Source organism: Zootoca vivipara, chromosome 2, assembly GCF_965207765.1.
Source record: "Zootoca vivipara chromosome 2, rZooViv2.hap1.1, whole genome shotgun sequence".
In the NCBI taxonomy this organism is placed as follows: Eukaryota; Metazoa; Chordata; class Lepidosauria; order Squamata; family Lacertidae; genus Zootoca; species Zootoca vivipara.
In genome coordinates, this window is record NC_142584.1 from 118,816,506 (window position 1) to 118,831,926 (window position 15,421).

The 15,421-nt window shown below is 44.3% G+C and overlaps 1 protein-coding gene across 1 annotated transcript; it reads right to left on the reverse strand.

Moving 5' to 3' along the window:
- Positions 1-272: 272 nt before the first annotated feature.
- LOC148687195 (vomeronasal type-2 receptor 26-like) lies at positions 273-13,006 on the reverse strand. The gene is made up of 5 exons (XM_088664303.1): positions 12,516-13,006; positions 10,937-11,767; positions 4,738-4,965; positions 3,547-3,673; positions 273-1,852 (listed from the first exon to the last, which is right to left on the reverse strand). The coding sequence occupies exons 2-5, from the start codon at positions 11,468-11,470 to the stop codon at positions 942-944; spliced, it is 1,800 nt and encodes a 599-aa protein (XP_088520429.1). The 5' UTR covers positions 11,471-11,767; positions 12,516-13,006; the 3' UTR covers positions 273-941.
- Positions 13,007-15,421: the final 2,415 nt, after the last annotated feature.

Sequence of the window (15,421 nt, forward strand, 5' to 3'; positions counted from 1 at the left end):
AAATATATACAGCTTTCCACTGGATATTCCAGTGGTGCAACCTTGAGCATGCTTACACAGAGCCAAGTCTACTTTCTTCTGCACAAAAGGAAGAAAATGTCAGACTCTGTGTGAGGCATATATGTTACATTTACAAATTTGTTTGTGGAAAATAAGATCATGCAACATTGGTCAGGGGGACACAGATATAAAGATCACCATGGCATATTAAGATGTTTTTTTTAAAAATCAAGTTCTGAAAAGGGTCCCTGAAATATACTCGGAGTCGAGAGTGAATTTCATGCTCTTTATTCTAGTAGCAATAGAGGAAGAAGAGAAAAATGGCTCTTACTCCAAAAACGTCTGCTTATATACATTCTTTACACAATGGGCTTTGCGTGATTGGCTACTTCAGGGGTGCACCTGTAGGCCAATCAGGTTGCGGATTGACTACTGCCAGCAGCCTGATTGGCTGCTCCTGTAGGCCAATCAGGTTGCGGATTGACTTCTGCCAGCAGCGTGATTGGCTGTTCCTGCAGGCCAATCAGGTTGCTGATTCACTTCCACCTGGAGCTGGATTGGGTAGCTCCTGTGGACCAATCGGACTGCTGCATTCTGGATCCTATTGTTCTAGGATTCAGCTCAGTACATAACAGTCCCCATTTAGTGATACATTGAATCAAAAGGGCCTCTGACAGTCCTGGCATGACCATAGCTGCCAAGTTATCCCTTTTTTTAAGGGATTTTCCCTTATGCTGAATAGGCTTCCTCGCGAGAAAAGGGAAAACTTGGCAGCTATGGGCATGACTGTGCATTCTCTTTGGAAATGACGTTTTAGGTTTTGGATATATTAAAAAATAGTTACAAGAGCAGCTCATAATAAACACCTGAAAGGGAAATAGCTTGTTTTCTAAGTACTGTGCTGCATGCCGATTCCCTTGGTGGGAAAAGTGCCTTAAGAATCAGATGCTATCTTTAGTTTTTGCTATCAGGTGCTCCTTTGTGTTCAGATCAGGTCTCAGTAAAATAATGTAGCACTTGGGAAGGAAGATGCAGCCCAGAAGCCCAGCACTGGAGGCCAACATAGAGAAGACCTGCACAGCTACCATGTACTTCCCTTTGGTGCTCAGGTAGGTGGGCACAAAGGACACCCAAACACTGCAGAAGACCAGCATGCTGAAGGTGATCAGCTTGGCTTCATTGAAAGCCCCAGGCAGATTTCTAGCTAGGAAAGCTACCGTGAAGCAGATGGCTGCCAGGAAGCCCATGTAGCCAAGGACAGTGTAGAACATGGCAACAGATCCTTCGTTGCATTGCAGGATGATCTCCCCGGGCTGGGAGTGCATGTCAGAGTCTGGGAATGGAGGAGAGGTCCCCAACCAGATGGTGCAGAGGAGAACTTGGAAACTGGAACACAAAATGACAATAGAGTTGGCCAGACTTTTCCCCAGCCATTTCCTCATCCTGTTCCCTGGCTTTGTGGCCAGGAAGGCCAGAACCACAGTAATGGTTTTTGCCAAGACAGAGGACACAGCAATTGAGAAGATGATACTGAAGGCCATTTGTCGGAGGAGGCAGGTTGTGTTCATTGGCTGACCAATGAAGAAGAAAGAGGACAAAAAGGAGAGCAGGAGGGAGAAGAGGAGTATGTAGGAAAGGTCCCTGTTGTTGGCTTTGATGATGGGCGTTTCCTTGTATTTAATGAAGATTCCTAACACGAGGCAAGTCATGAAGGACAATAATAGTGTGAAAGAAGCCAAGATGATCCCTAAAGGTTTTCCATGGGACAGAAAAGTTATCATCTTGGGGACACATCTAACTCGCTCCTTGTTTGGATGCTGATCTTCTGGACATTTGGTACAGTGGTCTGCATCTGGAAAGAAGAGGAGTAACTTTAGCATCATTCGTATATTCACAAGAATCATAGAATCATAGAGTTGGAAGAGACCACAAGGGCCATCCAGTTCAACCCCCTGCCAAGCAGGAAACACCATCAACGCATTCTTGACATATGCCTGTCAAGCCTCTGCTTAAAGACCTCCAAAAAAGGAGACTCCACCACAGGAGAGTTCTATTACATTCCACAAAATACATGTTTTGTAGTGAAAATTTTCATGCCACCTACAAATGGAAAATTGAAGGAAATGATGGAAGGCCAGGCCGTCAATGGGAGAGGCCGTGCATGGCATAGGCTGAACCTGGGGTCTCCCACAAGTAAGAAATAGAATTTCCAGCAGATGAGAGCTGGGTTGTCGCCTTCCTGAATTGTGGGAGAGCCGCTATACCACAGAATACAAATGTTAGGACTAGTCAGATGAATATTCTTACCCAGTAAGTGTATGACCGATTTATATCTTGTTTAAATGGCAAAGATCAGCACTGGTGATGATGATGATACAAATAAAGAACTTTGGGGTGGGGGTGGGGGTGGGGATTGCTGAATCATCTTTTTTTTGGTCTTTTTTCAATTGAAATTCCAGGCCCATACAATAATCAAAATTAGAATAATCAAAATTAACACAAATTGGTCAAAAATACAGCAGCAAAATCTTTTCAACCCCCCCCACCACCACCCTGCCCTCCACCCACCCTTTAGTGTTTTAGTGCTTCCACCCATTCTTATCTTGCGTCTTAGTATTTTGAGTTCATGTATATACCTAACTTTTTAATAGGCAAATTAATTTTCATTATTGTGAGCCTTCATAGTTCTTTTTGAGAGGTCAGCATTCTCCACCATAGTTGCTATATAATTTTTGAATTTTTCCCAATCTTTGTCTCCCCCCCTTCATTTATTCCTTTAATTTCCGCTGTTTTTAGTGCCAAATTATAATAAGAGATCATTTTTATTTGCCATTCCTCTTTACTAGGTACCTTTGTACTCTTCCAGTTTTTCCTATTAATATTCTGGCTGCTGCGTTTGCATACATCAAAATACTTCTGTTGTTGTTTAGTCGTTTAGTCGTGTCCGACTCTTCGTGACCCCATGAACCATAGCACGCCAGGCACTCCTGTCTTCCACTGCCTCCCGCAGTGGAAGGCAGATAGAAATACTTCTATCTGCAGATAGAAATACTTCTATCTGCAGATAGAAATACTTCTATCTTCTGGAAACCAATTATGCTAGAGAAGTGGGAAAATCTATGGAAAAGAGACATGAATTTTACAGCCAACTATGATCTTAAAGAAAATCTATTAAAGATGCAGTACAGGTGGCACTTAACCCCAGACAAACTCACAAAAATGTATAAGGGGAGTAGAGTTGAATGCTGGAGATGTCATAAAGGACCTGGTACCTATATACACATTTGGTGGCAATGTAGTGAAATTAAGATATATTGGGAGTGGATATATAAAGAACTGATAAAGATACTCAAGTACTCTCGTTTAAGAAAAAACCAGAGCTATTTTTATTAGGAATGCTAGATGATGAGATCTTACCAGGAGATTGCTGAATCATCCATCACCCTAATCAGTTCCCACCCCTGTCATTTATTCCAAGTTCCAACAACGCCTATAGAAACATTGTCCCATTCTTTAATGCCTCCCCTTTCCCCTGCAGTCACTTGCCTTCCTTGGTAGAGATTGTTCCTTCCATGCAGGGGAGGCAATCATAGCAGCAAAGCGCCTCTCCTTCCCGGATCACCTTGAAGTCCCCAGAGTGACAGATCTCGGTACATCTGGAATAAGGCACACTCTACCCATAAGGACAGAGGAACAAGAGTTAGGGGGCTTTCTAGCTATGGAAAATCATTGGAGATAACAACGGATTCCCTCACAAGTCAAGTAGCAGCTCTAGCGGAGTGGTGATTGGAAATATTTTCATGACATGGAATGAAAAGGTTAAACTCCTTCCCCATAAACCACAGTCCCAATCATGATCAAACCCTCCAGGAGCTGCTATTTAAATAAAAGAAACAAGACTGCAGTAATGTTGAAAGTCAGAACTAGTTTGGGTCTTGATTTTGCAGGAACATGCATAAAAGTGCACTTCATGATAACCTCTGCAAAGAGTTAGTTCAGCTCTTCGGTGTTGCTGCATGAGCTAGTTTCAGTCTCCTGACCTCCTGTATTCAACATGAGAAGAGACTCATTCTGCTTTCCAATATCCCTTCCCTAGAACCGTAGAGTTGGAAGAGACCACAAGGGCCATCCAGTCCAACCCCCTGCCAAGCAGGAAACACCATCAAAGCATTCTTGACAGATGGCTGTCAAGCCTCCGCTTAAAGACCTCTAAAGAAGGAGACTCCACCACACTCCTTGGTAGCAAATGCCACTGTCAAACAGCTCTTACTGTCAGGAAGTTCTTCCTAAAGTTTAGGTGGAATCTTCTTTCTTGTAGTTTGAATCCATTGCTCCGTGTCCGCTTCTCTGGAGCAGCAGAAAACAACCTTTCACCCTCTTCTATATGACATCCTTTTATATATTGGAACATGGCTATCATATCCCCCCTTAACCTTCTCTTCTCCAGGCTAAACATACCCAGCTCCCTAAGCCGTTCCTCATAAGGCATCGTTTCCAGGCCTTTGATCATTTTGGTTGCCCTCCACTGGACACCTTCCAGCTTGTAAGTATCCTTCACTCTCTTTCATTGCCTCTGTGCTGGTCGGTCATTTTATGAGGGTCACTTTGTAACCCCAAGTAAAGCTTTTCTGTTTTTCAAGAAGATTCAGAAACACTGTCTTACGGATAATACAAAAAGAATCATCAGAACTTGAGATAAGTTACAGAGGATAGAAAGAAGTGAATGGCTTAACCCACCTCGTTAAACGAAAGAGGCCACACGATGGCGTCCTGATCAATTGTGACTTTTATGTCTCGGGGTCTGCCTCTCCTCATGTGCCCAACTTTCCTTTCATGAAGAGAGTTATTGGGAAGCATCACAAAGTTCACAATGTCAAAGTCGGCTGCCAGCTCCCCGCTCTCATCCAAATAAACCCCGCTCATAGAAGTATTTCCAAGCCTGACATTTCTCAGGAAAGGGTGAAGCTAGAATGATAAAGAAAATCCAGAAACTGTCTTGCCAGAGTGGTGCATGCTCTAGTTATCTCCCGCTTGGACTACTGCAGTGCGCTCTACGTGGGGCTACCTTTGAAGGTGACCCAGAAACTGCAATTAATCCAGAATGCGGCAGCTAGACTAGTGACCGGGAGTGGCCGCCGGGACCATCTACACTGCTCCCAGTATGTTTCTGAGCACAGTTCAAAGTGTTGGTACTGACCTTTAAAGCCCTAAACAGCCTCGGTCCTGTATACCTGAAGGAGCGTCTCCACCCCCATCATTCAGCCCGGACACTGAGATCCAGCACCGAGGGCCTTCTGGAGGTTCCCTCATTGCGAGAAGTGAGGTTGCAAGGAACCAGACAGAGGGCCTTCTCGGTAGTGGCGCCCACCCTGTGGAATGCCCTCCCAACAGATGTCAAGGCAATAAGCAATTATTTTACTTTTAGAATACAACTGAAGGCGGCCCTGTTTAGGGAAGTTTTTAATGTTTGATGCTGTACTGTTTTTAATATTGGGTTGGAAGCCGCCCAGAGTGGCTGGTGGGCGGGTTATGAATAAATTATTATTATTATTCTAGACACATAGCGGCCACACTTTTTTTTTAATGGCCACAATGTGATTGGGGACCATAAATACCGTGTTTCCCACATTTTAAGACACCGTCTTATTACATTTTTTTCTCAAAAAACCACAGGGTGGCTTATTTTTGGTGGCATGGCTTATTTTTTTTACAGTATTACGGTTTTTACGGGACGTTATAGTCTTCTCGGCCAGGCTAGGCTGCTGGCCCAGGGCACTGCTGGGCACTGCGTGCGGTGCTACACGTGATGCTGCTGGGCTGTCTGAGCGCTGCTGGGCGCTTTGAGCTGCTGGGCGCTCCGCGCGCTCCAGCAGCCGTTTCCAGGCAGTGGGACGGCGGCGGCTGTGTAGAGGTGAGGCCGCTGGCTCCGGCGCTCAGCTCCGGGGCTGCTGGGCGCTCCGCACGCTCCAGCAGCCATTTCCGGGCGGCGGGCGGGCGGAGGCGAGGCCACTGGCTCTGGCGCTCAGCTCTGGCGCCGCTGGGCGCTCCGCGCGCTCCAGCAGCCATTTCCGGGCGGCGGGCAGGTGGAGGCGAGGCCACTGGCTCCGACGCTCAGCTCTGGTGCTGCTGGGCGCTCCGTGCGCTCCAGCAGCCGGTTCCGGGTGGCGGCTGGGTGGAGGCGAGGCCGCTGACTCCGGCGCTCCGCCCGGTGCTGCTGGGTGCTCCGAGCTGCTGGGCTAAAAACTACAACTCCTCCAGCTCTTCTGGCGCCGCATCTTCTCTCTCTGCCCATTGGGCGGCAGCGGGAGTGCGAACAATCTCATGCACCTTGGAGGTGCGGGCGGAGGACGCTGAAGGCGACGCAGCTATTGGCGGCTCGTGCGCTCCGTGGGGGGAAGGGAGCGCGCACCGCCTGGCCAGCCACGTCTTGTTGCTGGCGATGCCGCACACTCTGGGCTGTGGGGTGGTAGGCCTCCTCGGCCGGGCCAGGCAGAGGCCCGGCCACTGGCTCGGCGCTCCGCCCGGCGCTGCTGCGCACTCCGAGTGCTCGGTGCTGCAGCAGCCACCGGGAGGCTTTAGAGTACCGGTAAATGCCCTGAGCCGCATGAATTAATGCTACTGGCAATCAAGCAAGGGAGGGGAACTTTTTTTGGCTTGACAGACCCGATCGTTCTTCCCACCCCACACAGTGTTTGCAAAGTGACAGAGGCCCGGCCGCTGGCTCAGCGCTCCGCCCGGCGCTGCTGTAGGCATGGAGGTACACTACGTCTTATTTTCGGGGTGTGTCTTATATTTCACAAATGCTTAAAATTGCTGCCCTGGCTTACTTTATGACTACGTATTAAAAAGAGGGAAACACGGTATCAAAATTGTTGACACTGATTAACTGTATAAAATTGCAAAAATGTATAAGAGTAAAGCAAGTACCTGTTGGAAGTGTAAAATGTTGGATGGAACTTTTCTCACATGTGGTGGGCCTGAAGAAAGGTGAAAGGTTATTGGGAACTTATTTATGAGTTTTAAAAAACGTTTAAAGTGATTATTCCCATGAAACCTGAGGCCTTTCTGTTAGGTATCATTGGACCAGAGCTTCCGAAGGAACTGTTTGATTTCTTTATGTCTACTACAACAGCGACAATAATAGTCTATGCCAGTGATGGCGAACCTATGACACGCGTGTCAGACGTGACACGCAAAGCCCTCACTGCTGGCACGCACCCCATCAGCCCATTCACACTGTTGTTGTTGTTGTTGTTGTTGTTTTTCCCCCATTTGTTCTCCCGCTCCTCCTCATGCTACAGCTTGTCTCCGCTGTTAAAACCCAGATCCTTTTGTTGTTGTTGCTGCTGGTAGCCAGAGATTGGTTTTTTAAACCGTTCTGTGCTGGTTTTTTTGGCACTTTGGCAGACTATGTCGGTGCTGCGTGTTAGTTCCAGTGAAGGTATTATTCGTCATTTATTTCTGTTCTCTTTCCCCCACAAAAAGCGCAGCAGCTTTGGGGCATCCCCCCCCAAAAAAAAAGCAAAGCAACTTTTGCACCCCCCAAAAAAACCTCCAAAACAGCAGCTCCCCCAAAAAAGCTCAACAACTCTGGGCACTTTGTGATAAATAAGGGTTTTTTGGTTTGGTTTGGTTAAATAATTAGTTTTTGGTATATTAAATACAGTTATATATTATAATTATACATTTTTGTTATTTATATTATAAATATCGCGAAATTATGGTTTTTTTCTCAAAGTGACACACCACCCGAGTTATCCTCGGTTTTTTGGCAAATTTTGACACACCAAACTCAAAAGGTTGCCCATCACTGGTCTATGCGCAAAAACTGGGGGGGAAAGTCCCAACGAAAGAAGATTGGTTTATGAAGATGATGGAATATGCTGAGGTGGCTAGACTAACTGTGAGAATTAAAGAACAGAGTGAGGAAAAACATTCTTGAAGAATGGAAATATTATGTGGAATATTTGTAAAAATATTGTGGCTATGTTGAAGCGCATGCAGGATTTGAAGTACAGCAGCAGACGAAGATGGATAGTTTATCAACGTATATAATGGGTAAAATATAAGTTATATAGCAGCTTTATAAGGTAAGAAAATAACACCACGGAAGGCTGGGTGGGAAGTAAACAGATAAGAGAGATTTCTTCCAAAGGTTGTTTAGTAAAATTTGTAAAATTTGAAAAAGTAATAAAAAAAAGTTTTGAAAAACTTTAAAGCATTTCAGATAGGGGTCTCTCAGAGGTTTACCAGGAGATCCCAGAGACTGTGACCTCTACCTCTGAGTAACAGCCCCTTTCCCTGTTGGCATATTTAATTCAAGTGGCAATTGCAGTGTGGAACTGACTGTCATTTCCTATGGATTCACAGTCATACATGTCAGCAGAGGAAGAAAAGAATACCTGTGATGGAAATAGTAGCGGTAAGAAGGGAAAATATGGAAGGAAAATTGGCCAACATATAAATTATTATTGGAAAATATAGAGGGGAATGTCAAATTGAAAGAGTATAAAGAGGTACAAAAATATTTAAATGTTTGGCTTCAATATTTTCAAATTAATCAAAGATTTCAAATAGATAAAGTATTAGGTTACAGGTAGGTAGCCATGTTGGTCTGGATCGAAGTAAAATAAAAAATAAAAAAATTCCTTCAGTAGCACCTTAAAGACCAACTAAGTTTTTATTTTGGTATGAGCTTTCGTGTGCATGCACACTTCTTCAGATACAGTGAAATGGAAGTTTCCAGGCACTTATGTAGAGAAGGGGTGGGGAGGGGTGGGGATGGGGAGGGGGGATCACTCAGAAGGGTGGTGGAAATGGGTGATTGACTGACTGATAGCTGTTGATGACCGGAAACGACTGCAAATGGTTTTGCATGAAAAAGCAAGGGTGGAGATGGCTGAAGATCGCTTATCATGTATAATGAGATAAGAACCCGATATCTCTGTTCAAACCAGGTCCCTCCATGGTTTTGAGCTTGGTGATAAGTTGCAATTCAGCAACTTCTCTTTCCAGTCTATTTCTGAAATTCTTTTGTAGTAAGACAGCTACTTTGAGATCTTGTATAGAATGTCCTGGGAGATTGAAGTGTTCTCCTACTGGTTTTTCTGTCTTCTGGTTCCTGATGTCAGATTTATGTCCATTTATCCTTTGGCGTAGGGTTTGGCCTGTTTGTCCAATATAGAGAGCTGAAGGGCACTGTTGGCATTTGATGGCATACACAATGTTAGAGGATGAGCAATTAAATAGTCCTGAGATGGTATGTTGGATGTTGTTGGGGCCAGTAATGGTATTGTCTGGGTGTATGTGGCAGCAAAGTTGGCATCTGGGTTTATTGCAGGCTCTGGTACCAGTGTCCATGTTAAGTCTGGTGGTTGTATTATTGTGGGTGAGGAGTTGTTTAAGATTGGGTGGCTGTCTGTAGGCAATGAAAGGTCTTCCTCCCAGAGCTTGAGAAAGGGAGCTGTCATTGTCCAGGAGAGGCTGTAGATCTCTGATGATGCGTTGTACTGTTTTAACTTGGGAGCTGTATGTGATGACTAGTGGTGTTCTGTTATTTTCTTTTTTGGGTCTGTCTTGCAGCAGGTTCTCTCTAGGTATCTGTCTGGCTCTGTTGATCTGTTGTTTAACTTCATCAGGTGGATATTTTAGTTCTAAAAAGGTTTGCTGTAGATCTCTTAGGTGAGATTCTCTGTCTGTAGAGTTGGAACAGATGCGGTTGTAACGTAAGGCCTGGCTGTATACGATGGATTGTTTGGTATGTTTGGGATGGTAGCTAGAAGCATGTAGATATGTTTGTCGGTCAGTTGGTTTTCTGTATAAGGTGGTGTCTATATGTCCATCCTGTATTTTTATAGTAGTGTCCAAAAAATGTATTTCTTGCATAGATTGGTTCATTGTTAGGTTGATGGTGGGGTGAAAGTCATTGAATGTCTGGTGGAAGGTTTCCAGGGTCTGTTGTCCATGTGTCCAGATAATAAAAATATCGTCAATGTATCGCAGGTACAGGAGAGGTTTGAGTGGGTAGGAGTTAAGGAAACGTTGTTCTAAATCTGCCATGAAGATGTTGGCATACTGTGGGGCCATGCGGATTAAAGATATAAATTTTACCCCAAATTATGATTTAAAAGAAAATAACCTAAAAATGCAATATAGGTGGCATCTGACCCCGGTGACAGGAGGTGGGCTCATTCATATATATTTGGTGGAGTTGTAAATTAATCAAGAAATATTGGGGAAATATCTATATAGAGCTAAAGAAAATTTTGAAATATTCTTTTTTAAAAAAAATCCTGAATTGTTTCTGCTAGGAATATTAAGTGAGGAGATCAGGGAAGGGGATATGTGTTTATTTATGTATGCAACCACATCCGCTAGACTTCTCATAGCAAAAAGTTGGAAAAGTGTACAAATTCCAAAGATAGAGGATTGGCAAATCAAGGTAATAAGATATCAGAACATGGCAAGGAAAATAGGAGAAGCTAAAGGGATACCTGAATATAAAGTCAATAAAGATTGGGGAAAATTTAATGATTATAAGAAAAAAAATTGTGGAAAACGCCAACCTCTTAGCAGACAGGTGAAGGGTTCAGGTAATATAAATAATCAAGATACACGATATCTAAAAAGGTATACAAAAAATTCTTTTGGGAAATCAATGTCGAATTAGAGAAAAGGCTGGAAGTCACACGGGGGGGGGGTTAGGGTGAAGGGTGAGAGGGAATTATCTATTTCTTTTGTGTGGTAGTTTTTTCTTTTTCTCGTATTTTGTTGTATTACTATTTATATATTATTATTTATATATTATTATTATTATTATTATTTGTATATTTATTATTATTATGTTGTTTTGGAAGCGTGTTTTGTTTTATTTCTTTATCTTTCTTTTCTGTTGTATTCTAAAAGCTCAATAAAAAAAAAATTTTTTTAAGAATACCTGTGATGGCTGAAGTCTTCCGCCTTCCCACCTGTTTCCACGCACCATCCCCATCTGCGTGGATCTGGATGAGTAGGCCGCATTTAAGGCATGTGCCAGAGCTCGGACAGTGTTGTAAAGGCTGTCGGTGTCTTGAAACAGGCTTCTTTCGAGGACACCTGGAGGGAAGCCTTCCAGGTTCTCTCTCACTTTGCAATGGTACTGGCCTTTCACAGATAACACATGTTTTGAATACAAGCAATGATAGCCTTTTCGCCAAACTGGATTGGCCTCTCTACGAGGTGGAACTGGTAGATTATCATCACGTTTCGTTCTTTTTTTGGTCTGGATAAATAAAGATAAATAACCATGAATGTGCTGGTTCTCAAGTTTCTCGGGCGATGTTTTGGAGCTGACGTATGACAAAGCTATTGTGACCCAAACTATTCCAGTAATGGGTTTCAGGGTTCCACTCACTATTTCTAGCGTAAGTGCAGCTTCTACGGGGGACTGAGAGTCCCCATAGTAAAGAAACACATTGATTCGCCTGTCCATGGAAAGTGAAATCTTCTGACGGAGCTTTCTGTAAGCATCGGCTCTAGAAAATAAGCCTCGTAAAATGGTTTGTGAGAATGCAACACAGACATCGCCCTTAGCAAGCACAGGGGCCAAGGTGCTCAGAAACCTTCTTCCGTTGTCAGAGTCAGGAGCTATGAGCCCGATCCAAGTCCACCTGAAATGCAGTAGTAGTCTGATAATCCCTGAGCTTGGCGGTTCTTCATTTGGGGTTACACGGTAGACGAAAGAAGATTGCGTTTTGTCAAGAGCATGATGAACAGGAGCGTAGCTGACCTGGTAGGACAGGGAAGAGATGGAGAATGTCATTTATTTTCAGGACTAAGCTCTGATATTATGTATTAACTGAAAATGGTGGGCACAGAGAGCCATATTCTGCAGAGTTTCAAAGCATTCAGCAGGTGATTTCATTGGTTCTCTCCATCCCTGTAAGGGGGAAGGCTTATAGGGAACAGCCCCCCCTCATCAGGTCGAGTTCCTCTCAGAGCAGTAAGTTCAGCAGCGCCAGCGGATCAGATTACAGGAGTCAGGAAGCAGAGGGGGAGAGACAAGGCTCTAACAGCGTCAAACAGCCTCCACATCAAGTAGAGAGGGAGGAAGCTGGGGAGGAAGGGACAGGAGAGCAGTCAGAGGGACAGCCCTTCCCCCCCCCCCCGACACCTGAATTGAGGCATACGGCACCCCGTAGGACAAGGGGGAGGCGCTTTGGCATTCCCAAGCTGTTATGCTGGGCACAAAACAGAAAGAAGCCATTGCGAGGTTCTGACTCAGACTAAGCAGACATGATTTGCAGACACTTCGCACTGTAAATAGAATGCACAATAAAAAAAACATCTTAAAGACAAGCAGATGTGGAGCGTCGTTACTCAAGAGAAGCCGCAAGAACCTCTGACAATCCCCATTCATTGGAATAAGGGGCTCTGGTTACTGACTATTCTAGTTGGAAGAACAGCCCTTCCTTTTCTGAACAACTTCTGGAAAAGATGTACAATTCTATCAGGTACTTGTGGTTGTGCCTTCATACCTGAGGGATTTTGTAGATTCCCCCAAAATTTGAAATCTGGAGGGAAGTGTCTGAGTCAGCCCCTTCAATTAAAACCAGCTGCTTGCTCTGTCTTCCACAATGGTAGTTGGGAACATTTGCCTGCCCAGGAGAGAGCAAATCCACAATGGCATCATAGGTCACCCTTGCATCGAAATAGTTCTCATAGATGCTGTAGCCCAGGGTGATGTTGGATAAGATCCTGGGATCCTGGTTGATCTCATGAATGACAATCTGGAAGGCCAAGAGGTACCAGTAGGCTATGAGCCTTGCTTGCCTGCAACAAAGTGTGTATCATAAAGTCATTCTCTAGCCAATGAAAACATGTCATAGAATCATAGAGTTGGAAGAGACCACGAGGGCCATCCAGTCCAACCCCCTGCCAAGCAGGAAACACCATCAAAGCATTCCTGACAGAGGGCTGTCAAGCCTCCGCTTAAAGACCTCCAAAGAAGGTCAAATCCCTGCCTTCTTAATCCTTAGTATCTGGACACCAGTGTTGGCACAGACTTTAGCATGAAGCATCACAGGAGACCCTCATCACATTTTGGTTTGTGTGTGCTGCTTGCCAGTTAAGCAACACCTCCCCTCCACACACCCCAGGGTTGCCATATTTCAAAAAGTGGAAATCCAGACATCCAGTCCAACCCCCTGCCAAGCAGGAAACACCATCAAAGCATTCCTGACATATGGCTGTCAAGCCTCTGCTTAAAGACCTCCAAAGAAGGAGACTCCACCGCACTCCTTGGCAGCAAATTCCACTGTCGAACAGCTCTTACTGTCAGGAAGTTCTTCCTAATGTTTAAGTGGAATCTTCTTTCTTGTAGCTTGAATCCATTGCAGCAGAAAACATTATTTCTCCCTCCTCCATATGACATCCTTTCATATATTTGAACATGGCTATCATATCACCCCTAAACCTTCTCTTCTCCAGGCTAAACATACCCAGCTCCCTAAGCCGTTCCTCATAAGGCATCATTTCCAGGCCTTTGAACATTTTGGTTGCCCTCTCCTGGACACGTCCCAGCTTGTCAGTATCCTTCTTGAACTGTGGTGCCCAGAACTGGACACAGTATTCCAGATGAGGTCTGACCAGAGTACAATACAGTGGTACTATTACTTCCCTTGATCTAGAATAGATGCTATACTCCTATTGATGCAGCCCAGAATTGCATTGGCTTTTTTAGCTGCTGCATCACACTGTTGACTCATTTCCTGCCTGGCCAGCTCTGATCACAGTCATGGAGTGGAGCACTGCTGAGCATGGGAGGGGTGCTTAATTGCAAAGGGAAGCAGGGAAACCTGCAGAGGCAAAAGTGAATGAACCTCCTTCCCCTCCCCCCCCCCTGTTTTTGGAACTGTGTGTGAGAGAGAAATCCTGGGAAAGGCTTCTTCCCAGGCAAAGCTGAAAAGGGGAAGTTTTGTTGCTTCCTTCTGCTTCTGCTTCCTTCAGCATCTCAGAGGTCAATTAAAAGTGGTGAAGAGCATAAGTGAAGGCATAAAGGAAAAAACCAGGTGTATAACAATGATGTATGCTACCGCATCAGCCAGGCTTCTGACGGCTATAAATTGGGAAAGTGAAGGAATTCCGAAAGTAGAAGATTGGCGAATCAAAATGGTAAAATATCAAAATATGGCAAGGAAAGTAGGAGAAAGCAAAGGAATATCAAAGCAGAAAATTGATCAAGATTGGAAGAAATTTGATGAATATAAAGCAAAAATTGTGGGAAATGCTGATCTTTTAGCAGGCAGGTGAAGGGCTCAAGAAAAATATATAAAATGAATTTAATATGCGAAAGGCATACATAAAGAAATTTGGATATATAAACCGAAACAGAGAATAGGCTGGAAGTTTAGCACAGGGTGGAGGGGGTGGAGGGTGAGAAAGGGTGGGTAAGGGGTATTTTTTTTCTTTTGTAAGAATCTTTATTTTTGTTAGCAATAATCTGCTATTTGAATCTGTATTTCTCTTGGAGTTTGTATTTTGTAAATGAATTTGATCTGAGTTTAAATTTGAATTTGGTAAATTATTGAAGAATAAATAAATTTTAATTAAAAAAAGTGGTGAGGAGGTCAGATCAACACCTCCTGCCCCTTTTGGGAACAGGAGCGTTTATCAGGGTTAAACAATTTCAATGTCCAGTTCACAGGATAAGTACTGTACTTTGGAGTAATGCTTGCTTATAGAATCATAGAATCATAGAGTTGGAAGAGACCACAAGGGCCATCCAGTCCAACCCCCTGCCAAGCAGGAAACACCATCAAAGCATTCCTGACAGATGGCTGTCAAGCCTCTGCTTAAAGACCTCCAAAGAAGGAGACTCCACCACACTCCTTGGTAGCAAATTCCACTGCCGAACAGCTCTTACTGTCAGGAAGTTCTTCCTAATGTTTAGGTGGAATTTTCTTTCTTGTAGTTTGAATCCGTTGCTCCGTGTCCGCTTCTCTGGAGCAGCAGAAAACAACCTTTCTCCCTCCTTTATATGACATCTTTTTATATATTTGAACATGGTTATCATATCACCCCTTAACCTTCTCTTCTCCAGGCTAAACATACCCAGCTCCCTAAGCCGTTCCTCATAAGGCATCGTTTCCAGGCCTTTGACCATTTTGGTTGCCCTCTTCTGGACACGTTCCAGCTTATCAGTATCCTTCTTGAACTGTGGTGCCCAGAACTGGACACAATACTCCAGGTGAGGTCTGACCAGAGCAGAATACAGTGGTACTATTACTTCCCTTGATCTAGATGCTATACTCCTATTGATGCAGCCCAGAATTGCATTGGCTTTTTTAGCTGCTGCATCACACTGCTGACTCATGTCAAGTTTGTGGTCAACCAAAACTCCTAGATCCTTTTCACATGTACTGCTCTCAAGCCAGGTGTCTCC

Coding starts and splice junctions, on each gene's coding strand:
- LOC148687195 (XM_088664303.1), bottom strand. CDS start 11,470: ATGGACAGGCGAATCAATGTGTTTCTTTACTATGGGGACTCTCAGTCC. Junction 4,966..10,936: donor GAAGACTTCAGCCATCACAG/GTATTCTTAAAA, acceptor TTATCATTCTAG/CTTCACCCTTTCCTGAGAAA. Junction 1,853..3,546: donor AACAATCTCTACCAAGGAAG/GCAAGTGACTGC, acceptor TCTTCTTTCCAG/ATGCAGACCACTGTACCAAA.